Source organism: Mesoplodon mirus, assembly GCF_964341445.2.
Source record: "Mesoplodon mirus genome assembly, chromosome: 3".
In the NCBI taxonomy this organism is placed as follows: Eukaryota; Metazoa; Chordata; class Mammalia; order Artiodactyla; family Ziphiidae; genus Mesoplodon; species Mesoplodon mirus.
The window spans coordinates 181,026,394-181,052,338 of record NC_138978.1 but is presented as its reverse complement, the minus strand read 5'-3'; the positions used below and the strand labels follow the sequence as shown (position 1 = coordinate 181,052,338).

Genomic DNA, 25,945 nt, shown 5'->3' with positions numbered 1-25,945 from the left:
TTTTGCTTTTGTTGCCCTTGCTTTTGGTGTTAAATCTAAAAATCATTGTCAAGACAGATGTCAAGGAGCTTACTGCCCATGTTTTCTTCTAGGAGTTTTCTTCAGGTTTTATTCAAGTCTTTAATCTATTTTGAATTGATTTTTGTGTATGGTGTAAGTTAGGGTGGGAAGTGAAGTTTCAGTTTCATACTTTTCCTAACACAATTTATTGAAAAGACTATCCTATCCATTCCGCATTGTTTATGCTTGGCTCCTTTGTTGAAATTAATTGACCAGATATGTGTGAGTTTATTTCTGGGCTCTCAGTTGAGCAATTCCATTGATCTATGTGTCTGTTTTTATGCCAACTCTATACTATATTAATTACTATAGCTTTGTAATATAGTTTGAAATCAGGAAGTGTGATGTGTCCAGCTTTGTTCTTCTTTCTCAAGATTGCTTTGGTTCTTCGGGGTCTATTGTGGCTCCATGCAAATTTTAGGATTGTTTTTTCTATTTCTGTGAAAAATGACATTGGAATTTTGTTAAGTATTCCATTGAATCTGCAGATTGCTTTAGGTAGTGTGGTTATTTTAACAATGTTAATTCTTCCAATCCATGAGCACAGACCATCTTTCCATTTATTTGTGTCTTCTTCAATGTGTTTTAGTTTTCAAAGTACAAATCTTTCACCTCTTTGGTTAAATTAACTCCTAGGTATTTTACTCTTTTTGGTAAGTTATAAATAGGATTGTTTTCTTTTCTTTTTTTTTTTTTTTTTGCGGTATGCGGGCCTCTCACTGTTGTGGCCTCTCCCGTTGCGGAGCACAGGCTCCGGACGCGCAGGCCCAGCGGCCATGGCTCACGGGCCCAGCCGCTCCGCGGCATATGGGATCCTCCCAGACCGGGGCACGAACCCGTATCCCCTGCATCGGCAGGCGGACTCTCAACCACTGCGCCACCAGGGAGGCCCGGATTGTTTTCTTAATTTCTCTGATAGTTCATTGTTAGTGTATAGATACGCAACTGATTTTTGTATATAGAGTTCGTGACCTGCAACTTAACTGAATTCATTTATTAATTATAACAGTTTCAGTTTTGGTTTGTTTCTTTTTCTGTGTGGAATCTTTAGGGTTTTCTGAGGCAGCTGGACACTGGGAAGGCCACGTGGTGCCCGCCCGCTCCTATCTCTAGGAGAGGGATCTGCCCGCTGCCTGATTTCTAATTTCAAAATTATGTTTTGCCCTGCGAATTTTTTTGGTTTATTTTAGGTTAAATAAACAACCCACTGATAAATGGAATATTTATAAATGCATACTTCCTGCCATATCAATAAACAAAGGATGTCACAGTCATCAACGATTGCAACTCTCCAACGTGAACCTGTGAGCCCTGAGGAAACTCAGGGCTGAAGAGGATCCCTGCCATCTAGCAGCCATCAGACTGCAGTCACTCCCTGCGGTGAGCCCTAGGAAACTCAGGATGTAAACATACAGGATCCTGGCACAGATAGCTGAGGTGCATATCAAAGGAATGATTTCAGTGAGCCCGGTCTCCTGTATCTGCCCATACATAGAAAAGGGGTAAATTCCTTAACTTGAGATAACTGGTTTTCTTTAATTAACAATAATCTTATGACGTTCCACACTGCCTGCCCTTTGTTGCCAAACTCCTATGTACCCTTGGCTGCCCCTTCGCTCTGAGCAGTTTCCAGAGTTATCTGAACCGCTGTCTCCCGGGCTGCAGTCCTCATTTTGCTCCAAATAAAACTTAACTTGCAACTTTCACCTTGTGCATTTTTTTAAGTCAACGCCACAAATACGTAAATAAGTAAACTGGTCACTTGTAGCGATCCTGGGGGAGGGCACGTCGCCGAGTGGCCAGCAGGCGGCGGAAGTGGAGGCGGCGGTGGGCAGGAGACCGCGTAGCAGCCGAGACACCACCTCCTGCCCGCAGCGCCCCAGGGGCCAACCTCAGGAGCAGGACGCGGTACTCCAGCCGGAAAGAGACTCGGGAACCGCCGTCCCCTTGGGCTCCCGGTTAAGGGCGGCACCTCCGCCAGCAGCCCCCGGCGGCGGCCGCGCTCCTGCCTGGCTTGCTTGGCGTCCCGGGTGGGCCCCGCTGGAGTCCCCGGCGCGCCCGCGATCGCTGGGTCATGGGCGCCACCGGCTCGTCCGCGCTGGCCCGCCTGGGCCTCCCCGCGCCGCAGCCCCGGCCCCGCTGGCTCGGGGTCGCCGCGCTGGGACTGGCCGCGGTGGCGCTGGGGGCCGTGGCCTGGCGCCGCGCGCGGCCCAGGCGGCGCCGGCGGCTGCAGCAGGTGGGCACCGTGGCAGAGCTCTGGATCTACCCCGTCAAATCCTGCAAGGGGGTGTCGGTGAAGGCGGCGGAGTGCACGGCCCTGGGGCTGCGCAGCGGTCACCTGCGGGACAGGTAGGGCTGAGCCCGGGACCGGGGGAGGCCTGCGGAGTTCTTCTCTTACTAAGAAAGTGGGAGCTGGCGGTGGTCGGGGGAGCGGCAAGGAAGAAGAGGAAAGGGGGCCGTCACCTCCCAACAGCAGACCCAGGGTCCCGATCTGCCTTCCTGCGATGGCTCGCGCCCCAGAGGAGATGCGCCATTGGTCCCCAGGTGTCAGCCGGTGCGCAAGCAAACTGACTCAACTCCGTCTAGCGGAAGGGGCGAGCCTCACAGGATTGGTCCCCGCCACTTTACTTTTACTGTCTCTTGAGAACTTGGGGAAACTTGGAGCCACGGATCCAAACCCTCAAAGAGCCCACCAAGGTGGAGCACATAATCATAATAACAACGATTAAAGTTTCAGATTCTTGCAGCTTAAAAAGTGCTATTACATACTTTATTTTCCCTAATTCTCTCATGCACCTTTTTTTTTTTTTTTTTTTTTTTGCGGTACGCGGGCCTCTCACTGTTGTGGCCTCTCCCGTTGCGGAGCACAGGCTCTGGACGCGCAGGCTCAGCGGCCATGGCTCATGGGCCCAGCCGCTCCGCGGCATGTGGGATCTTCCCGGCCCGGGGCACGAACCCGTGTCCCCTGCATCTGCAGGCGGACTCTCAACCACTGCGCCACCAGGGAAGCCCCACGCACCCTTTTATGGATAAATAAACTGAGGTTCAGAGCCACACAGCAGTGACATCGGGACTCTTGTTTTCTTTAGCACACTGGTGCTTTGTAAATAGGGGTTTTATTTATGCCCTACCTGGGTAGTCTCGACCTGTGTGAATTCCTGGGGTTCTGCGAAGATCTCAAAGGCCCAGAGCAAGCAGCTTTGTCCTATTCTGGGTCTGGCCTTGGCCTCAGTGTAAGGCTGCACTTCAGACTCCCTCCCAGACCAGCCCTCGGTTTCTGTAGGTAACACACAGGACTGATGAGGGTTGTAACTTTTCTCCCTTCCAGTTCCCCAGACAGAGGGCAATTGGTGACACAATGGAACGGTGAGCTGTTTTTGTCATCATACTATCAAAAAGTGTGATGGAGAGAAGCAAACAAAAGCTTGCAGTCCTAGGTGGTAATTGACTCAATGTGACAAGTGCCAGGGAGCACAGAGGAAGGAGCATGAGAAACTGGGGTGGTCAGGAAGGACTTCATAGCTGGAACTGAAAATGTGGTATATACACACTTTGGAATATTATTCACCCACAAAAAGAAGTTCTAATACATGCTAGAGCACAGACAAATCTTGAAAACGTTACGTTAAGTGAAATAAGCCAGACACAAAAGGACAAACATTATATAGTTCCAATTATATGAAATACCTAGAACAGGCAAATTCATAGAGATAGAAAGCAGATTAGAGGTTGCCAGGGGCTGGGGAGAGAGGGGAATGGAATGGGTATTTATTGCTTCATGGGTTCAGAGTTTCTGTTTGTGATGACGAAAATGTTTTGGAAATACACAGTGGTGATGGTTGCACAACACTATGAAAGTATTTAATGCCACTGAATTGTGCACTTAAAAATGGTTAAAGTCATATTGTTTTCACGTCCATTCTCTGTTGTTGGAAATTTGGGTTGTTTCTACTTTTCGGCGTTGTGAAGAAGGCTGCTGTGAATATTGGCGCCCAAGTATCTGTTGGAGTCCCTGCTTTCAGTTCTTCTGGGTGTGTACCTAAGAGTATGCCAAGTATTTTATGTTGTATATATCTTGCCGCAATAAAAAAATTAAAAAGAGAAAGAAAGGCTGGCATGTGTGAGGGCACAGGTGGTAAGACTGGCTGGGAGGGTAGCTGGATGATGAAGGGCCTTGCCTGCCTTGCTGAAGAGTTAAGGGGTTTTATTCTGAAAGTAGGAACCACAGGGCGGCGGTGGTGGGTTGCGGTTTGCAGAAGGGGGTGACATGATCAGATATGTATTTTAGAAATATCAGACTACCATTATTACTAGGAAAGATTACCAGAAAGAATATTCACGTGCTAGTACCAAGGATTTGGGACATCCTGTATCCAGGATGAAGGATTGGTCAGAGGGAATTCCTTCGGGAAAGGGCTTACACTAACTTTATTTTTCTAGCATAGCTGAACAACGCAACCACGATGACCCGCCAGAGGTGATGATCTAAAGTATCTGCCATATTTTTTTCTTATGTCTCTGGCTTCCCAAAGCACAAGCTCACTTCTATCCTTGTAATCATTCCATTCAGTGTGAATGGAAATGACCAAAATGTCAATGTTTAGCTTCCTCAGTAGCTGAAAGGTCCTCTATACAAACCCATCATTTTTTTTTTTTTTAACTGGGAACAGTTCTTTCTATTGCTTTTATTTCTCCATTTATCTTTGTTTTGGGAAGTACCTCTAGACCTTGAGTACTGGGCCCAAAAATATTGTCCATATTAACAATAGGCCTTTTGGAAAATTGCAGAAGTCACAACTCTGAATACTGTAACATTAATGTTTTTTTAAAGTTGGGGGTGGATTTGGCAAAGTGTAAGTGGCATTGTTTGCTGTTCAGCTTGACTCCACCCTCTGAGAACAATACAGAAGCGTCTCCTTGTACCAGGCACCATGCTTCCTTGTCTTTCTCCGAGATAGATTCCTATCATCTCCTTAGAGCATGTTTATGAAAGTGACCAGACTTTCTGGCAATTGAGATGGACGTATAATTAACTTCTTTGATTTCTGTGCCATCAAGGAGTCCAAAATGTTCTGCAGATATTTTGTCCGATGCACGAGTGATTATTAAACACTTTGAAATTAACTGACAGATTCAGTCTTGCTGGGCTGATGAGCTGATGTTTAAGACAGGCAGACAGACTGACACACACACACATATACACACGCACACAAACTCACACACACCAGGCTTACAGCAAGGAAATCAAACATGACAGTGCATCACTGAAACTCCCCCAGAGACTGGCTGCCTGTCATGGTGGGCCATGCATACCTTGTGTTTTGAAAACGGCAGGTTTTGGCTTGTGATCAACAAGGAGGGGAATATGGTTACTGCTCGACAGGAACCCCGCCTGGTCCTGATTTCCCCGACCTGTGAGGGTGACACCCTGACCCTCAGTGCAGCCTACACGAAGGACCTGCGGCTGCCCATCAAGACACCCACCACAAATGCAGTGCACAAGTGCAGGTAAGGAAAGGATAGCTCTTAATCCTTGCGTGAGCATTTATTCCTGCAGTTTTGGGAAAATGGGAAATGTGGCGGAAATCTGGAGAAACACTGTCAATAATTAACCATTGATTGTAAATGTACCATATGTAGGGTCAGGTCCTCAACATCGTGATGATCTAAAAGAAGGTGGAAAAGGGGAGCAGCTTCAGAACTGTGTGTTGATGTGGGGCAGAGAAACATAAAAGACTTATGTAGAAAACTATGGGATCAAAGGCATATTGACATGTCAACAAGAGAAAAATAACACCACCAGAGGATAAAGGACAAAAATGGGGTTGAAGTGAGTGGGGAGAGGGTCCTGGAAGAGGTGAGGTTAGATCAATGTGTTACCCTAGGATCATGTCTATGTTGCCGGGAAAGACTGGGAATCTTCCAAATCTGAGTTATGGTGGGAGTTGCAAATGGCTATATGACCTATGATATTTAGTTCTGATGAAAGGAAGTTCCAAAATAGAAAAGACCAGCTGCAACCAGAAGAGCGTTCTGACCTGCAGATGCCCAGGTGTCCCTGTAATAGTGAGAGTGGAGATTCAGCCAGGAGACTGCTCTGTACAGAGTGTCTTTCCTCAACATCAGAAGGCCCTCAAGGGAGCAATTATTCCAGGAAACTAGCTCTGCTTTTAAGAAATCATGTCTAAAGTTCATTTTTTTATCTTATTATGAGAAAGTTAAAATATGGTCTAATTATACTTTTGTTACAGTTTCTGCATTTTGAATGAAAATGCCACGTGAATACTTAATTAGTCCACAGCCTGTCATAGAAAATAACATCACATCAAAAAATGTAGTTACTTGAAAAATGTCTAAAGACCCCCAAAAGTTCGTAAAGTGCAGAACTAATATGATTTCTGTAATATCAGAATTTTAAACATAGTAATATGTTTTCATTTTAATTTGATGGTTTCTCTGATTATGAAAGTAATACATATTCATTGTTGAGAAATTGGAAAATACCAAAAAAGGGAAGAAAACAAAACCCATCTGAGATAACTATGATTCATATTTTGACATATTTTCTTTCTGTCTCTATGGCTAATACTTTAAAAACCAAATTGAAATAGTACCAATCTTGAATATGGTTTATATACTTAAGTGAACGTTGAGTATTTTTTCAGATTGTTAAAAACATGGGTGTCCTCGAATGCATTTTAGCACATCCCATGTTTATACATTTGGATTGTTTTTGGTTTTTTCCAGGTATGAAGAAGAATGTGATGGATAACTTAGCATAAATCTCTGTTCATATCTCTTATTATTTCCTTAGGGAAAAAATTTTAGCAGTGGTTTTTCCAGCGACAAGAGTACGGCTCCTATAGACTTTTAATATATGTTGCTCAATTGCTTTGCAGAATGGTTATACCAGCTATATATTCACCAGCAGTTTATAAGCATATCTGTCTCATCTCATTCTGACCATTATGTTCAAAAGTATTTTGCCATTTTTGTGTTAAAAACGGTAATTTCTTATTGATTTAATTTGCATTCATCATTGTCTGAGGCAAACTTTTTAATATGCCTATTGCAATTTGTATTTCATGTTTCTCCATATTCTGATTCCTGTTTGTCTGACGCCGTTATGTTACCAAACGCAATCTGTGTGCCTGATGCACAGTGAGGCCAAGCAATACCAAAACTTCAGAGTTTGGAGCAGAAAAAGATTTACTGCAGGGCCATGCAAGGAGACGGGTGGCTTATGCCTTAAAAAGCCCTGAACTCCCTGAAAGCTTTCAGCAAAGCCCCTTTCTAGGAGAGGTGAGGGAGGGCGCGGTTAGTTGTTGCAAACTTCTTGGGGTCACATCCTTTGTTCTTGAGGTCAGGTCACGGTCAGGTCATGATGTTCCTATAAACCTCCACCCAAACAAACGTTAGCAAATACCAATCAGAAATGTGAACGGGAGAGACTGAAGCTGGTAGAAGCTTTTACCTTAATGCCAGTGTCCATATACTCCAGTTGCTGAGGCCTCCATGGAGACGGCTGCGACCATTAGGTCCAAGCCTGGCCCTGACGGTGGGGGGCCCATGGCGAGGGCTCTGGAGCTCTGCAGGACACAGCCCTCAGCCTGTCCCCGGTGCCCTCAGCTCACCCACCCGGAGGCTCTAGGGCTTGGAGGGCTCTGGGGAAAAGGAGCACTCCGCCTCCCATGACACTCCCTGCCCCAGGACCGCTCAGTGTCAGCCCCCATCCCCGAGGCCGGGCGCTCACAGCTGCAAGCCTGCTCTGTCCCTATTTCACGAGTGTGGCGCCTGCAGCCTTCACTGCCAGCAGCACCAGGGCCTCAGGCCTTCCATGGCCCACCTGCTGGCTCCTGGGGAAGGAGTGGCAGTGACGGGCTGTGGCGTCAGGCTGACCGCGGGCGGCTACTCAAACCTGCTGGCCTGGCCCGCTGAGCATGCCTGGCCCCTGTTACAGTTGGACATATACCCATACTTTCTTGTGGTTACATTTTTTTAAATTTAATTACTGGTTCACTTGGAATTATGTGGAAACTTTTTTCATGGTCCCATACAGGCTTTTGGTCCATGCCCCAAAGACTACACAAGGTCACGTTTGGAAACTGCAGAATCAGAAAGCTTAGATTAGGGTAAAGATGCCAAGAGCCCTTGGGACTCAGGTTTCCTTTAACAACCCCCAAACTATTAGAACTAATAAATGAATTCAGCAAGGTTGCAGGAGACAATATTAACATACAGAAAGCTGTTAAGTTTATCAAGTAGATAAGAAACAAGGATTTACTGTATAGCAGAGGGAATTATATCCAATATCTTATAATAACTTGTAATGGAATATAATCTGCAAAAGTACTGAATCGCTATGCTATATACCCGAAACGAACACAATATTGTAAATCAACTATACTTCAAAAAAAAAGCGGGGACGGGGAACAAGGCTTGAAACTGCGTCTTCATTTTGAGCTTCCACATGGTTCAGAAGCAGGGCCAGGCTAAAATGACATCTCCTGATAATGTAGGACTTACAGCGACATCATAGCCTGGTGCAGCCTTTTGGATATGTGTAGGACATGGTAGGATGTCCAGATCTTCAAATATCTGTTCTTTGCCCACAACCCCTGCAGAGTGCATGGCCTGGAGATCGAGGGCAGGGACTGCGGTGAGGCCGCAGCCCAGTGGATAACAAACTTCCTGAAGACGCAGCCGTACCGCCTGGTGCACTTTGAACCTCACATGCAACCGAGAAATTCTCACCAGATCGAAGACCCGTTTCGACCCACAGACCAGGTCAGAGGAGCATCCCTTGGCTTTGGCCTTTGTTGTGTCCTATGGAAGAGAGGCTTCCTTGGAAAGGGGAGAACAGGGCGGCATGTCTGCTGAGCTCGGTTCTGTCACTTTGCCATGACTTTCGTCACAAGCAATTGCAAAAGTAAGGCCCTTCCACTAGGAGCACCATCTGTGTTTCTCGATTTCGGGGACTCTTGCATTTTTGCCTGAGAGCAAAAATTCCTATTTACAGAAACCTTCTGGTGCTAATGCAGCTTCAAAACTGTTCTAGGTCAGTATCTTTCCCACTCCATTCTGTAATTGCACGTGGAGTCCAACCTTTTTACACCGTGATTGCAATGGTGTGGCAGCTCACAGTTGGGCCGATGAGTGTGGGTATGGAGATCCACAGATTTAAAATGACCAGACTGGCCCTTAAAGAAATAAGGCTGTAAGAATTCATCATGAGAGTGAAACATACAATGCTATGTAGTGCCATTGCCACGGCCATGCTGAACATTGATTTGCAGGTTGCGTGAAAAATAAGTATCTGTAGAATCAGTGAATATTTTTTATCACACAAAATGAGGCCATCAAAGCTTAACAAAATAAATGTGTGAGAGTTTGGAGGATGAGAAAAGGACAGCTCTAAGATTCTGAGACCATGTTCTCTTCACTCCATCATGTAATTCCTGGTATCTGCAAGGCTATTTAAAGCTTCTGAATTGCCGTGACTTTTCTGTAAATAGAACTAGAGAAATATTTAGACAGATTGTGTGGGGAGGTGGGGCGGGGGGGTGGTGGTGGAAGGTTCCAGGAATCAGACCCATGTGACCTCTGAGAAATGCCTGTGTGAACCTCATGCTGTAACGGCTCCTATTTTCCCATCAGGTCCCATACTCAGACGCCAGCCCCTTCTTGATCCTCTCTGAGGCATCGTTGGCAGATCTCAACTCCAGGCTAGAGAAGAAAGTTAAGGCAACTAACTTCCGGCCCAATATCATAATTTCAGGGTGTGGTGTCTATGCAGAGGTAACGCTCTACCTTTCTTGCCCCTTTCCTTGGATTTAACTTTTTTTTTTTTTTAAGGTATGAGAGTCTTTGCTGTTGTATTAGATTATTCAGAAGGATGCATTAGGTATTGGCTCTGTATTATGCAATGATTCAAGTTTGCAATTTCTTGAGCATCTGATCAGTACAGACTTTTGTGTGGAGGATACAAATATAAATGAGGCAGAGATGCTGGCATCAAGGGGCAGTTCAGGGTCTGAGACTTCTAAGGAGAATTCCAAGGAGGCAGGTTCATTTTGAGTCAAGTGTACTTAGCATAGAATACATGATCTGTGTGGGCCACAGAGCAGGATGTGGAAGGTGGCCTTCCTGTGTAGTTGAGGGCTCCCTTGGGAAGACAGTCATTTACAGCAGGGCTGCTGTGGGTGGGTGGTGGAGGGACACTGTCCCCAAGCTGAGATGGCACCTCCCTAAAACTCTTCCAGTGCCACCTTCAACCTGAGTGAGATGGCTCAGCCAAGGGCTGCCCCACGTCAAGAACCCAGACTGTACCACAGCCCACAGGAGCTCTGAGCATTCTAGGGACCGGGCGTTGGGTCAGGACATCTGGATCTGAATCCCCCTGCTTCAATAAGTGGCCGTCTGACCCTGGATAAGTCCTGGAACTTTCTGAGACCTCTGCTTCTTACGTTTATAAAATGTGAGTAATTTCAGCTGACGCCTCCCCCAAAAGCACCAAGATGTAGAAAGTGCCCAGAGAGGTGGGCAGTGGTTTCATTGCTATAATCAAAGTAAAGAAGCTTGGTTCAGGCTATCGGTCCCTCCCTGACTGTGGCCCCCTTTAAGCTTCCTCTCTTCCTGGCTTTGGTCTTTGTATCACGGTTCACATGGAAGACATTTCCTATCCCACGGTCTGAGATGGGCAGATGAAGATGGGATAAGTTCAGAGGGGATGACCCAGAGTAGGACCTCAGATTTAGGAGGTTTCTTTGAACTGACTCTTGTCCTAGAAGGCTTTCTCTCTGATTCTAAGTGTTCCCTAATTGGGATTCTTTCATATTTTAAGTTGGATGTTAATACAACGCTTCAGCTGGGCTGGCCTCACGTTTTGGAATAATGTTTCACACATCACACAATGGGTTAGTGCCCCTGTGTACTATGCACTGTGAATAGACCTGTAGGAAAACCGGGATTGAAGAAACAGTTGCTTCTCCGAAGGAGTTCACAGTCCAGGTGATTAGAATGTGAACAGGTAGTTACAGCCAGGTAAGACAGGCCAGGAAGTTGGTGAGCCGAGGGTGGTAGGTGACCAGCCACCCAACTTTTTTAACACAGACAGGAGAGGGGGGCGACTGGGCAGTATGGGCTCAGGCTCATAAAGAATGGAAATTTATTTCTCACAGTTCTGGAGGCTGGAAAGTCCAAGATCAAGGCATCTGCAGATTCGTGCAGGTGTCTGGTGAGGACTTGCTCCCTGGTTCATAGATGGCTGTCTTCACTCTGTGACCTCATGTGGTGGAAGGGACAAGGGAGATACCTGGAGTCCCGTTTTTTTTTCTTTAAGACTTGTTTTCATGTGGACCATTTTAAAGTCTTTATTGAATTTGTTACAATATTGCTTCTGTTTTATGTTTTGGTTTTTTGGCTACGAGGCATGTGGGATCTTAGCTCCCTGACCAGGGATTGAAACCACACCCCCTGCATTGCAAGGCAAAATATTAACCACCGGACCACCAGGGAAGTCCCCTGGAGCCCCTTTTATAAGGACACTAATTCCGTTCACAAGGATACCACTCCCATGACCTCATCACCCCCCAAAGGCCACCTTCTCCAAATACCAACACACTGGGGATTAGGTTTCAACATATGAAGGTTGGGAGGACACAAACCCTCAGTCTGTAGCAATCTCTGTCTCTACTCATGCCCTGGTCTGCGTTTTTCAAAACCTTCTCCACACTGAGGACCCCTTGACTAACATCTTTACACCAGAACACTCCCTCTGCCTTCTCTGTATTTCCACTGGGGTATCTCATCTCAGATTCAGGAGGTCCAACACTGAGGGCTGAATTTCCACTCCCAAGTCTGCTCTGCCCAGCCTTGCACATCTCAGTGTATGGCAGCTCTGACTTCTAGCTGCTCAGGCCCCAAAGTGGGAACCACTCTTCTCTTCCTTCACCTCCCACATTCGAATAATCAACAAATCTTGGTGGCTCTGTCCTCTTGCCATGCTTCTCCACTTCCTCTCTGGGCCAGGTCACCACCCTCTCTCCTGTGGTTTGTTGCAAGAGCCTGTCTTCACTGGTCTATCCTTGACTGACCCCCACCACCCTACAAGGTCTATTCTCATCACAGCTAAGGTCAAAGTCATCTGTAAATGTAACTCACATCATGTCCTCCTACTCAAAACTCTCTCTGTGTTCTCCATCTCTCTTCAAGTAAAACATGGGGTCCTTATAATTGCTGTCAAGGCCCTATGGGATGCCACACCCTCCTAGTTCCAGAGCTTTACTTCCTGTCACTCTTCCCTTCTTTGTCTCTCTGCTGCTTCCTCCCCCAGGACCTTTGCTCTTACTGGTGCCTCTGTCTGGCATGCCCTCCCTCAGGTATCTGCATGGTTCACTCCCTTACCTCTTTCACTTCCCTGTTGAGGTCTTCCCTCCGCTTCAGTGAGGCCTTCCCTCATCACCCTGTACCCTGCTTGGCCTGCATGCCCTAGTCTCCCCCAGCCCACATCCCTACCTGATACACCGTGCTTACTGGGGGATTTGTTGTCTGTTTCCCCTACACACGCTTTCTGGGGATGGGACTTGACCATTGTTGTTTTCCAAGCTCCTAGAAACACAACCAGCATGAATTCTTTGCTAAGTGAATGAAGGAGCCTAGATTGGCCAGGTGGCGCAGAAGGAAGAAACACTGAGGGAGGGGGCACACGAGCAGGGCTGCGCTGGCACGGAGATAACTGCTGTCTTTTACAGCATCGGCGCTCAGGGAGGGGCGTTGAGAGCCAAGGTCCTTGGTGTCAAGGGGTATCCCCTTCGGAGGAAGGGTCTGGAAGGGATTTTAGGCAAGAGAGTGGCAAAAACCGATTTGCATTGTGCACATCTGCCTGCGGCAGGGATCTCGAGATGATTAGGGCAGGTGGTGCCAGGTGCAGTGGACGAAGCAGACTGTCCAGAGGCTGAGGACCTGCACGGAGGCTTCTGGGAAGAGAACCCCCTCCTCATTTCAGAACCTGCCTCTTGTGATCGTGGTCCTTCTCTGCATCCCTTCACACCCATCATCTGCTCTCCTCACCCTCACTTCTCAGACCTTCACTTCAGTCCAAGGCTGCCTTTCTCCCCTCCCTCCTTCAGAGACCTCTTCCTGGTCATCAATGCCCTCCCCTTGGACCTATAGGTACTACTTCTGGAACTTTCCCTCCCTGGCGGCACCGCTCTTGTGCCTTTGCTGTTTCTCCTTCCCCTACTCCTCACTCAGGTAGGGGCTTCCAAAATTTCTGGCCTTGACCCTTCTCTTTCTCTACCTTCCCTTGGTGATGACACCCTCTCCTGCAGCTTCACCATCTGTCACCCTTATGTGGGTCCTTCCCAAGGGTCCACCCGTGGACTCCCCCTTGCAGTGCTGGGCTACATTTCTGACTGTCTGCTGGGAGTTTTCATATGTTCTATGGACCCAGCAAACTTGTCCTCATAAGCTCCGCAAATTCCTCTTGACTTCACAACGTCTATCCTGGCTACCATATTCCTTCTTTCACCCTGGCTTAGAGCTTGTAAGTCACCCCTGACTCTTTCTTCTCCCATGTGCCCCTCATCCCCAGCCCCACCTGCTCCCTTTCTGTTCTCAGCCGCCAGCTAGATCACCTTTGTTGTCTCAAGTCTGGACCACTGAGTGATCCTGGATGTTGTCACAGCCGAGCCTCTCAGAGCACCAGAGTGATCTCTTCTACTCTAAAAGTTTGTGACAGTCAATGTTGCTGCCTTGCTCAAAAGCCTTCAGTGGCTCCCCAGTCCTCAAAAGTCCCAAACTGCCCACTCTACCATTCTGGTCCCTTCGTAATCTTGCCACACTTTGCTTTCCCAGCCTTTACTTCCAGTAAAAGCTCCAAGCTACAGACTGGACTGAGAACTATATAAGGACTATATTCCCTTATCTCCTGCTCACCTGAAGTCTTGCCTCTCGTCCCACTTAGAAACTCCTGGCCTTCTTTAAAAGCCCAGATGAAAAGCCACCTCCCCTGAGAGATCTGTTCTGATTGCCAGACCTGGAAGAGCTGCTTCTCTTTTCCAAAACCACACTGTGCTGTGTCTGTGCTTCTCCATATCCAGCTTCTCCTGTTTCAATTTCTTACCACCTCAAGATAACATGTTCTTTAGGAAGATTTTCATGGGCGCTTCTCTAACGTTTAATACGGTTCTGGACCCATAGCGTGCAATCAACATGTAAATAGTTTTCTCCTTTTCCGCCAGTTTGCCAAAGAGATAGTTTCCCAATGGTGGAATTTTTAACTTATTTATCTGTGATGCAATCCCCAACAGTTTTTATTGCCCATTAAAGGGGCTCTGTAAATATTTCTTTAATTAATAATAAATTAATTTCCTAAACAGAACCTTCATTTCTCTCCTTTCGGATCGTTTATGTTTTTTGTGTGACCACAGTGCCTCCTGGTGGAGAAATGTACACAGAGCAGGCTGGGTTGCTCTAATCCGAGGTGCCCAGCTTTTTGGACTGTTGTGAAACATGGCAGTGAAGAGACTCATTTTACGATTAAAAAAACAAAAACAAAACCCCGCAATACACATATCAAGAATAATACACACTGTCAGAGTTAAAATTCTGGGCCTGGAACTTTCTCTCTGGCTTGTGATCAACAAAGGACTGGGCAGATTTTGTTTTGTTTTGTTTTTGTTTTTGTTTTTGTTTTTTTGCGGTACGCGGGCCTCTCACTGTTGTTTTAACTAATGGATTCCTTTCTTTGGCTCTCAGGCACCTTCTCTGTGAGGGTAAGAAGGTCAGGACCACAGTCAAATGTCATTCCTTCTGTTACTGCCTGGAGTCCCCTCACCCTTCTTTTGTGCCTCTCAAAATCTCCACCCTGGAAGACTCAATTCAGATCGTACCTTTACCCTTAAAACCTCGCCTGCCCAGAGCAGCCTAAAAATCTCTTCTTCTAAGCCACCGGCTCCATGCTTGTCTGCAAAATTCAACCAGCCCACAGGGTGCTGTCTTGTAAAGCTTTTTCTCAATTTTTCGAAACTTTTAAAAGGAATATTGACCCTTCACTTTTCATGTGTGTATGTTCTATCCCCCCTTCTGGATTTGAGGGACACAGTCCATTGATTTGATTTGCCCTGAAAAGTAAGCACCAGTTACCCAGGTCGTAGACACACGCCCCAGGAGGTTCCTGGGCTGGAGAGCTTTGTGAATGCTCCCATGGAGATGCATAGGGAAGTAAAGCTACAGGCCTGCTCTGGATTTGTTCCTATCTGTCCAGGGGAGCTACAAGGTCAACAGACACAACGATTAAGGACATTAATCCACCTTAGGCCAGCACGAAGGGATCTGATACAACCTAGAGTAAGCCCCCCTCTCCATACCCTCTCCTCTCTTTCACCCGCTTCCTCCATTGGCCCGACCCTGGCCTTCCACAGCACCTCCAGTCAAGTGGGGTCAGTCAGGGAGGCTTCCTGAAGGAGATGAGTTTCAATTCCAGCTTTACAAGTGAGAGGAGAGGGAGCATTTCATTTCAGGGGAAAGAACCAACAAGTCAAAGGCAGAGGGAGGGAGCAGGTAGGCGTGATGTACAGTTGGCCATCTTTGATGGAAGTGGCTTCATCAGCTGTTGAATCACGCGAAGTCCCTACACGGGTGGGTCAGGGCTGGGGATCCGAAGTGCTCACATGAGTTACGTGCTTTGTCCCCAGGACTCATGGAATGAGCTTCTTATTGGTGATGTGGAACTGAAAAGGGTGATGGCTTGCTCCAGGTGAGGTGCATGCACTGCTGCCCAGGAGACGGAGGGGAGGGGGAAGATCGTCTGCTTTGTCCCGTGTATGATGCCCTGTGTGTGTGTGTCCAGGTGCCTTTTAACCACGGTGGACCCGGACACGGGCATCATGAGCAGGAAGGAGCCTCTGGAGACCCTGAAGAGGTAAGACTAAGCGATTTAACGTCTCTGCGAGGAAGCAGGGGAAACACCACGCAGGTGTATTCTTGAAGTGGAAGCGGGTCCCGGTGACTGGATAGTTTGGGAAACATTCCTGGGTGCTTTGGTCCCCAGAATGCCTGCTTGGCATTTTATTTTATTTTACTTTATTTTTCATTTAGAATTCATTTTATTTTTCATTTAGAATTCATGATCCGAACACACCAATTACAATGCAACAACAAAACATGGTTTAGATGTTTTGGCAAACTTTATTATGGACTGAGTATTTGGTGACATCACAAATTCATTAAGTGTGATAGGGGCTTTCTGGTGCTATAAGAAATGCCTATACGTTTTAAGAGAAGCATGTTGAAGTATATAGGAGTGAAGTGATGTGATATCTGGGGTGTGCTGTCTATTATTTTAGCAAAAGAACACGTGGAAATATGTGGCAAATCTTGATAAATAGAATCTTGGATAATTATGTGGGGATTCATTGCACCATTTTTTCTACTTTTATGTTTATGTTAAAATTTTCATAATAACAATTTTTTTTTTTTTTTTTTTTGGCCGTGCCGCATGGCATGAGGGATCTTAGTTCCCCGACCAGGGATTGAACCAGAGGCCCCTGTGGTGGAAGTGCAGAGTCTTAACCACTGGACTGCCAGGGAAGTCCCATGACAATTTTTTAATGAAAGACAATGACAGACAATAAGTTTAAATTGCATGGAATGATATTTAAGATAAGATTCATTTTAAAAAGCTGATTACAAATTAACATATATAGTATTGACTTTTTTGTTTGATTTTCCTTTTTAAAATATATAAACGTGCCTGAGTAGCTAAAAGCCTGGCAGGCTATAAACTGAAATATTCATGGCTCTTTTGGTAATGAAATTATGGAGAAAATATATATTCTGGTATGTAGCCTCTAAACTTTCTATAATCAACCTACAGTACTTTTGCTAAAACAACAATTCATGATTCACACACTTCTGTGCTGTTATCTGTCAAATCTACGGCCGGGATATTGCTGAAACCCTGAAATGCTCGTCTTCACTGGTCCCTTCCATGTTGAATGCAGGATCGCAGGTGGGGCGTCAGGTCTCATCTCTGCAGCCCCTGAGACCCTCGGCTTTGACCCTGACATGCGTCCTCGGGTATCACTTGCAGGGGGGAGGGGGAAGGCAGGGAGGATGGTGGCCCCTACTTTAGGCAAAACCCTGGAAGACTTGAGGAAAGAATGCAGTGGAAGTTTGGTCATCTGACATCAAAGCCCTCATGAAAGAGCACATTAAGGGCTGGCTATGCTTGGGCTCGTGTGACCAAACTTGTTCCCCTGGAATGGGAGTCTCTTTCGTTCCTTCTCTCATCAAGCTCATGGCCCTCTTTGGACCAACAATCTAGTCTACTTGGATCAGCACCCGCCCCTCTCTGCTGATCCTGCTGTCCCAGAAGCTACTAATCTGGCCCCCTCCCTGGCAGGCTGAAGCCTGGGGCAAGGGGCTCTGTCCCAAACGGCACGTTGCCCCCAGGCATGAAGCCAGCACCTGTGGTCCATGGAGACCAGTGTCGTGCATCAAGGCCAGGCTACAGCGAGGTAAACAGCTGGCCTTCCAGGGGCCAGGCCACATGGCAGAGAGAGGGAGGTCAGGAACAGGCTCAAACAAGGTGGGTTGGAGGGAGGTTGGGAGGGGAGGTACAGAGAGGGATTCTTGATGTGAAGGGCAAATGGCTGCTTTTTATCTGAGTCTCCACCATGGGTTGTGGATTTGTGGGAATATTCAAAGAAGGGGCTACGGACCAGCTTAAGGCAAATCCCATCCTTTTGAGGGATGTTGTGTATATCTCAATGCCCAAAACAACATTAATTTTCTGTAAAAAGTTAATACGATGGAACACTTAAGATTTGTACATTTCACTCCATGTAAATTTTATCCCCTCCCCGCAAAGTTAAGAAATTTTAACCCTAGGAAATGATGTGCCAGCTGAACTGTTTAGAGGTGAAATTTACTGAAGTCTGCAACGTACTTGGAAATGGAAAAATAAATTACGATGGACCGATGGATGGATAAATACATGATAAAGGAAATATAGTAAAATGTTATATGCAGGGTCCACATGGTTGGTAATTGGATGGTCTCTTTAAAATTCTTTGAACTTGTTTGCCTGTTGGAGGATGGTCCCAATAAAATGTTGGGGAAGAGTTTACTAGATGTGGTGGGACATTCCAGAGAGGAGGGGTTCTGAGAACCGGCAGCGATGTCCTCAGAATGTGCTGGCTCACTCACCACGAGAACAAATCAGAGTTTGGTCTTCCCACTTTCCTGTGCTCGCAGAGGAGCTACACGGAAGACGAAGGCAGGGTGGGCCCGGGAAGGCGTCCTGCCGTGGGTGTTGGGAGCCCTGGTTCTAACAGGTGATCCACAGGCCCCCCTCTGGCTCAGGCCCTGGTGGACAGGCCTTGATGGTTCTGTGTGCAAACCAGACAGGTGATTTGGGGAATTGATTGTCATCTTTTTTTTTTAAAATATTTATTTATTTGATTTACTTGTCTGTGCCAGGCTTTAGTTGTGGCCTGTGGGATCTTCGTTGCTGCGGGCGGGATCTTTTTAGTTGTGGCATGTGGGATGTAGTTCCCTGGCCAGGGATGGAACCCAGCCCCCTGCATTGGGAGCACGGAACCTTAACCACTGGACCACCAAGTCCCCGTCATCCTTTTTTTTTTTTTTTTTTTTTAACATCTTGTTCTTTCTCTCTTCCCAACACTGTGCTTGGAGTCTGGCACCTTTCCCTCTGGATTCACAAAGTGCCTGTGTTTGGGCCAGTCTTCTGAATCTTCAGTGCCTCCCCCCAGCCCATCGGGAGCCTGTGTTTATAGAAGGAGGGTAATGGAGCCCAACACGGAGCCAGGGCTGGCAGGCAGGGTCTCCAGGAGCAGCACAGCCCTCCTGGTCTCCTGCAGGCTCTCAGGAACCATCCCAACCTAATTTCTCCTAATACCCCAGGAGATGGGTGCCAGCCTAGGTGTCTTCTCCTGTATCTTACTGAGATGTATATTGCCGTAGATGCAGTAATGTATGTTCTCCCCAGGACAGCCGGCCATAAATCAGGAAGAGAAAGGCCCCGGCTGCCTGACATAAATCACAGAAGCGAAGCAAAGTGGTGTCAGGAGCATCCTCTCTGCTCTCCGGCTCTCCGGCAGGATGCTGGGAGCCGCACTGCCTTTCCTCTTCCTGGGTCCCCCGTGCCCAGGTCTGTGCTGCTTCAGGAATGCAAGTTCTCAGCAGGGAGACCACTGCTGAATAGCTATGGGCCTCAGGCCCAGTGGAGCCTTTGTCTGGGAAATACTCACAGCCCGAAGCATGGTGGGGGCTGGTCTGCTGGCTTGAAAATATGAAGAGGGAATTATTCTTTTCTTTCTGAAGGGAGAGTGGCTCCCACACTGATCCCACAGGAGTGGTGGGGGTCTATCGCTGTTGCTTTCAATAGAAAGAATAAAGCTCATTTGTTCTGTGGATGCACTGGTTTTGTTGGATGCAGGAATACTTGGACAGTAAGGGTGTTTGCCGCTCTCCGCTTGTGTTAGACTGTGCTGTGCCAAGCTAAAGACAGAAGGATTTAGTGGTAGTGATGCCGTCAAAGGAGACAACCGCCCCCCAGCCAATCTGGCTCTATCACCTCCCAGTAACTGTGTGACATTGGTAAGTCAGCTATGTTCTTGATGCTTCTGTTTCTTTATTTGTAAAAACTGGGCTAATAATACATCTCCTGGTTCACGCTCCCCCTTGATCAGAATAAAGCAATAAATACTGTTTTTCTAATAGATGATAAAATACATAACGACCATGTAGGCTATGGTTATTGATAGTCTCAGATTATGAACTTGACACCTTCTGAGAGAGGGAAAATCCTGGAGACATTCCTTTCCATTTTCTGAGGCTGCATTAAATGCAACGCAGCCCAACCTGCTCAGCCTTTGTCTCCTCCTCTCCGTGGTGTCTTCACGGTGCTGTTTTATTCCTGATCTGGCCGTGTACATAGCAGGTTGGGAGGTCCCAGAAGTGGCCTGTGCCCCTCGGTGGGGACCCAGCGGTGATCAGAGACCCTGCCTGCAAGTCAGGGTCTGGGCATTGACCAGTAAATGAGTGAACCAAGCAGCCCTCACCGGTGCACAGCACTTTATAGGTAACAGTTTCCACTCACACCGCGCCCTTAAGGATGGAGACCTCTGCTTAAGGTAAACAGAACGTCTTGTGTCTCCCATTAGAGTCAGTCGTTTGCTTCATATTTATTGAAGGAGAAAATACACTAAGAAAGGCGTTTTTAAATGGCTTTGTAATTTATTTATCCCATTTGTTGTCATCAACAACAAAATATATATATTCGGAGAAAAAAATCATAGGCGATCTGTGTATGAGGTAAGGCCCTGTTTTCCGTCTCTTGAGCAAGGCTGGCTGTGCCCGTGAATTCACAGACCGCTGACAATACCGTCTCAGCCCCACAAGGGGTCGCCGTTGATCTCGTTTGTAGAGTCTGCCCCGTAGCCCTGCAGGGACGGTGTCAGCAGGGGCGCAGGTGGGACGGAGCTGGGGCGGCTGGCAGGGCAAGAAGGTCGCCTCGCCCCCGCGACTGTCACCTGCGTTTGTCCCTGCTTCCCCTCTCCCCGAGCAGGTTAAGGTCCTGGGCTGGGAGGGGCGACGGCTTCTGTGGGTCCTCCGCTCCTAAGTTAACCTGTGGGGGAGTAAGTGTGTGCTTGCGTGGTTGATGGGAAGAGGCAGGGGAAACCCCGTTCGTGTAAGAGAATAAATATTAACCCCCTCAGCTCTTCTCAGGCCTGCGCGTGTACTCAGGAGGTATAAGGAGGACCAAGGATCACATCCCTGGTGGGAAAAGTCCTGACTCTGGAGTGAGCCAGACCTTAGTCCCGGCCCCAGCCTGACCACTTGGCTCTGTGATCTTGGCCAAGTCCGTCACTCCTCTGAGAGCCCCCCTGTAAAGTGGGGACGATACGCATTCCCACATAGACTTGTTGGAAGGATTAAGGGATAATCTGTGTGATGTTCTTCATAAAGTGTCAATGTATGATGCACAGAACTCCAACTCTCAGTTCCCTCCCTGAGATAATCAGAACCTCAGGCTACCGAGCTTGCAACAAGGAGAAATACCAAGCCATAAAAGTAGCCGACCTGCCCGGATCCTGAAGAAGTCACCCTCCAACGGACACAGATCCCCAGATGTCCTTGGTATTGCATGCTGACAGAGGAGAGGCAGGCTAGGAGAGGTGCCTGGTTCCCAGGGTCCAAGGTCATTGCAGAGACCTGGCTACAGTACAGGGTCTCCAGAAGGAAGCTCTAGATTTGACCCTCTCCATTTTCTCATTAGCCACTTCTGATTTGAAGAACAAAAGTAGGACTGATTTGTTGCAATATTTTTTTTTTCTCAAGGCATAGTAGAATGAAAAAAAAATGCTTTCCATCAAAATTTTTTAAATATAAAAGTGATGTAAAGTTGGAGTTAGCCTTTGTTATAAAGCAGAAACTGACACACCCTTGTAAAGCAATTAGACTCCAATAAAGATGTTTAAAAAAATGGAGTTAGCTTAAATGAGAAACAGAAGGAAAACATTCTCCTGGTGGAGGTGGGGTGAGGGAAAATCTTGCCGTGTCATTCACACGCATCTCATGTACACTCCTCCTGGGGATTCTTGCGTTTTCTGGCCGACAAAGATATGATACTACTTCTAACAGAGGATTTTACTCACCAACACATTCATCTGTTCAACAAATGATTGTGGGTCACCAGTGACATACAGTGCCCAGCCCTGGGTGTGAGTAGTACAAGAGGGTTAGTTAGTCACATCCCCTGCTCTCTACGGACTCTCTGTCTTGTACAGTAGAACAGATAGACACATGCCCTGACACTGCAGGACACGGCATGTGAGTGGCAAGGGGCAAGTAGAGAAAATTGAGGATGGGGAAACCACTCCTGGCTGGGGGACCCTGGGCTTCCTTCCTAGGAGAGGTGGCATTTGATTTGGACCTTGAAGAAAAGGTAGTATTCTAATGCTCGGGTAATGGAGGGAGGGGATCCCACAGAGGAACCCCCAAGCCAGGAAAATGCAAAGCAAGGTGAAAGGACATTGAGGAACCCAACAGAGCACTGCAGAAGTGCACAGAAAGGGCAGAGGGGGACAGGTTTTGAAAAAGTTGGCTGGGGCCAGGTCAAGAGCCTTGCATGCCAGGCTGAAGACTTGGAATGTTATTCCTTAGGCACTGGGGATCCATTGAAAGTTTCTGAGCCTCGGAGTGATAAGACCAGAGCAAAATTAAGAAAGTAACGTAGGGTAGTGTTAAGAGTGAATTGAAAGTGGAGGAGGGGAGAATGAGGAAGATTGGTTGGTTAAGAAGTTATTATAGGGCTTCCCTGGTGGCGCAGTGGTTGAGAATCTGCCTGCTAATGCAGGGGACATGGGTTCGAGCCCTGGTCTGGGAAGATCCCACATGCCGCGGAGCAACTAGGCCCGTGAGCCACAACCACTGAGCCTGCGCGTCTGGAGCCTGTGCTCCGCAACAAGAGAGGCCCACGCACCGCAGTGAAGAGTGGCCCCCACTTGCCGCCACTAGAGAAAGCCCTCGCACAGAAACGATGACCCAACACAGCAAAAATAAGTAAATAAATTACTAAACTCCTACCCCCAACATCTAAAAAAAAAAAGCGCTGGCTATTTAAAAAAATATAAAAAGAGGTGCCATGAAGTTATTATAGGGACTTCCCAGGTTCGATCCCTGGTCGGGGAACTAAGATCCCACATGCTGTGTGGTGTGGCCAAAAAAAAAAAAGAAGGTATTATAGTCATCTGAGGATGCTTGAAGGGAGATTGTGACAGTGGGAGAAAAAGTGAGCAAATTCAAAAGATGTGGTACAGGAAGAACCTCAGGACCTGGCAGCTATGGACAAACTGTGGAAAGTGAGGGAAAAGATCTAAAGGATGACTCCAGGGCTCTGAGCCTGATGGACTGGTAGGATGATAGACATGGAGAGAGGCCGAGGAAAAAGGGAAGTGATCAAGTATGTCTGAGCATCTCGAGTCTCTAACCTCTTAATGCTGAAAACGGGAACATTCCAAGGAGAAAAGAGGTGGGAATATGGCCATTGGTTATGCTTTGGTAGTTGGTGCATTGGGCGGGCAGTTTACTGTACAACCCCAGGAGGCGCTGTTCTATTAGTTGGGGTGGGAACAGTGCATGCTGGAGCTGGGCAACCCGCTGGCCTTTGGGGGTAGATCTTTCAGCCGAGAAGAAATCACATGCTGTTTGAGCTCTTGCTTCTGGTTGGCTGTGATTCATGGTGTTCTTTCTCCTGTTGCAGTTATCGCCTGTGTGACCCTTCTGAACGAAAGTTATATGGAAAATCACCTCTCTTCGGACAGTATTTTGTTCTGGAAAACCCAGGGACCATCCAAGTGGGAGACCCTGTGTACCTGCTCGGCCAGGAATAGGAATCATATGTCCTGGAATAGCAGGTGTCTTTAAAAAATGTCCTCAAAAATGCCAACACTTGAAGCACAGTATTTTGGACCTGACACCTCGGCATTTTCTTTAGATCTGTGATCTCCAAGTGTTTCGTCTTTTGGACGCTTCCTTGTGTCTCAGTGCTTCCAGCATCCCAGTGCACAAAGTGAAGAAAGAGAGTTTTTATAACTTAACAGGACTTCTGTAAGTCACTTAAATGACAAAGCAGGATTCTAAAAATCGCTTGTTTAACGGTGATTGTGGAATATTTCTTTCTCCTTCTTCTCCATTCACCTACCGAGAGGGCTAACTCCCATTCTCTCATTGCTACTCTTTAGGGAAAGAGGAGAGAAGAGAAAGAGTAAGAGTGGGGGAGTGAGAAGAATGTTCTGGAATCTTTTAGTACCCCATGCCCGGGGCATGCAATGGAAATTAAATAGCTCTCCAAATAAGGCTGGACTGTCACTTCACTTTTCTCCTCAAGCCCTAGACAAGCTTTTAAAAGGGCATAAGGAGCCTGACCTTCAGGAAACACTTAGGATGTTCATTTTCCATAGATCATCTTGGATCTGGCACTATTGTCTCTCAGACAGTGTCCATGGGGATTTGATGGATCTTCATAGCATGCAGTACCTCTGGGCTGTAGGACAGCAGAGATGTCAGGGTAGAAAATCAACTCATGAGAGCAGCGTTGCAGTCAGACTCTGATAGGTAATATGTGGAAAGCAAGACAAAAACTTCCTTGCCTTGAAACGGAGTATCAACTATATCCCATTGGTGAGCCCAAACTTTTCCCAGTATATGAGAGTGAACTGTAGCACTAAGTAGGGGAAGCGCCCTTGCCTGATGTGGTCTGAGATGCTGTTTGACCTTGCCCAGGGAAACGATGGTGCCCGTCTTAAGAGCAAAAAGAAATAGTCTGAAAAGGACATGATGCCACCTAGTGGCACTGAATGACAGCTCAGCCTTTCTCAGCTTTTCAGCTGTTGAAAAGAGGGAAACTTGTGGATGGGTTTTAGTTTTCTATCCTAGAAAAGTTTTTTGAAAGAAAGTGGGGTACCCTCCAGGTACTCTCTGTTTCTCTGCTGTGGGCATTTGGTTCTAAAAGCGTGGCTGTGCCGTCACGGGGTCCTTCTGGATCTCGCTGGTCCCATCAACTCAAGACTGGTTGCTCCTCCTCAAAGTCAGGGTGAAAAAGTGCTGAAGTCCATGCATGAGAAGAAACGTGATTGTGTGATTTGAAATAAATGGCTTTATTTTAGGTTTTGAATAAAACCTTTCAAAGGTGAAAAAGAAAACATATGCCGATTCACTTAAAAACCAATATCTGATTTTTCTCCTGATCAGATTATATAACTCTAAGATCCGATGAAGTATATCTTTCGTTGCCATTTTGCCCTTTGACTGTATTAGGAAGCTAAGTCATGAAAAATGTGTTTCAAAACTGTAAATAAATGGAAGCTGCTTTAACTGGTTTCAGGTCGTATTCACTTCTTGGCAGGAAGTCAGACTTTGAAAGCTGACCGATGTGAATGGGCAAAACCAATCACCCTGTCACCGGACACACACACACGCAGCATCCTCCGGCGAACGCCCGCCTTTGAAGGGCTGTCAAGTAAACATGCTTTTTACCAAAAGCTGTGCATTTTTCACTTTGGTTTTATAAAAGAGTTTAGTAATCATTGGAACCAAGCCTAGCTCTGAGGTAAAGTTACAAGGTAACAGGTGCACATATGTATTCTGCTTGGTGAATCTATTGCAATGTGTTTTTCACACACTCGGTGTGAAGTGCAATTAGAATAATGAATCCGTTAACCTTGGCCCATCACCTTCCCCAATAGATCCACTTTATGCTGAAACTACAGATAGATTAAGGCAAAAATAAGAGTTCAGCAAGTGGCATTACTAATGGGACCTCGTGAACCCATGGCAGAATGCACACAGGATTTAGGAAAACACGTGAACGTCGGATCTCTGAGAGCAGCCAACAGGCACTGATGAGAAACTCAAGGTTGGTTCGGTGGATATCCCAAGATATTTATAACCAGTGGCAAGCTGAATGCCTTCGACCTGAACTTCTAACCCCTTGTCAATAGTAACAGCCACTTCCCCAGGGACTCAATCTGTTTCAAAGGCCACACTCACGTGGAGCCTGTCCTTCTGTGTACTGCAGGGGAGTCCTCCAGTGGAAGGGGGCTCTAACCCTAACACCTCCCTCATTTGTCTGGAGCCTCCTTCTGCTACTCAGACTGTGAGGAAGATTCCAGTTTAAAGACAGAGGTTCCAATGACCTCTGGAATCTCAGAGTAGTTGCCAAGCTTTCTGTCAGTGAGATTTAAAAGCCATTTACTTGTGTTTATTTTATATTTAATGAGTTGGTTAATGCCAAAGGCAGGGCTGATGTCTGGTTTATTTTGGATACTGAACCTCTGCACACAATCCCACTTGA

At 46.9% G+C, this 25,945-nt stretch overlaps 1 protein-coding gene across 1 annotated transcript; it reads left to right on the top strand.

The window, feature by feature from the left end:
- Window positions 1-1,871: 1,871 nt before the first annotated feature.
- MTARC1 (mitochondrial amidoxime reducing component 1) lies at window positions 1,872-25,043 on the top strand. The gene is made up of 7 exons (XM_082615796.1): window positions 1,872-2,409; window positions 5,395-5,568; window positions 8,685-8,847; window positions 9,718-9,858; window positions 15,759-15,820; window positions 15,914-15,985; window positions 23,354-25,043. The coding sequence occupies exons 1-7, from the start codon at window positions 2,135-2,137 to the stop codon at window positions 23,481-23,483; spliced, it is 1,017 nt and encodes a 338-aa protein (XP_082471922.1). The 5' UTR covers window positions 1,872-2,134; the 3' UTR covers window positions 23,484-25,043.
- The last annotated feature ends 902 nt before the right edge of the window (window positions 25,044-25,945 follow it).

Bases quoted from the DNA above. Each gene is read 5' to 3' on its own strand.
- MTARC1 (XM_082615796.1), top strand. From the start codon at position 2,135: ATGGGCGCCACCGGCTCGTCCGCGCTGGCCCGCCTGGGCCTCCCCGCG. The intron at 2,410-5,394 runs GTAGGGCTGAGC...TGAAAACGGCAG, and splicing joins AGCGGTCACCTGCGGGACAG to GTTTTGGCTTGTGATCAACA. The intron at 15,821-15,913 runs GTGAGGTGCATG...GTGTGTGTCCAG, and splicing joins AGGGTGATGGCTTGCTCCAG to GTGCCTTTTAACCACGGTGG.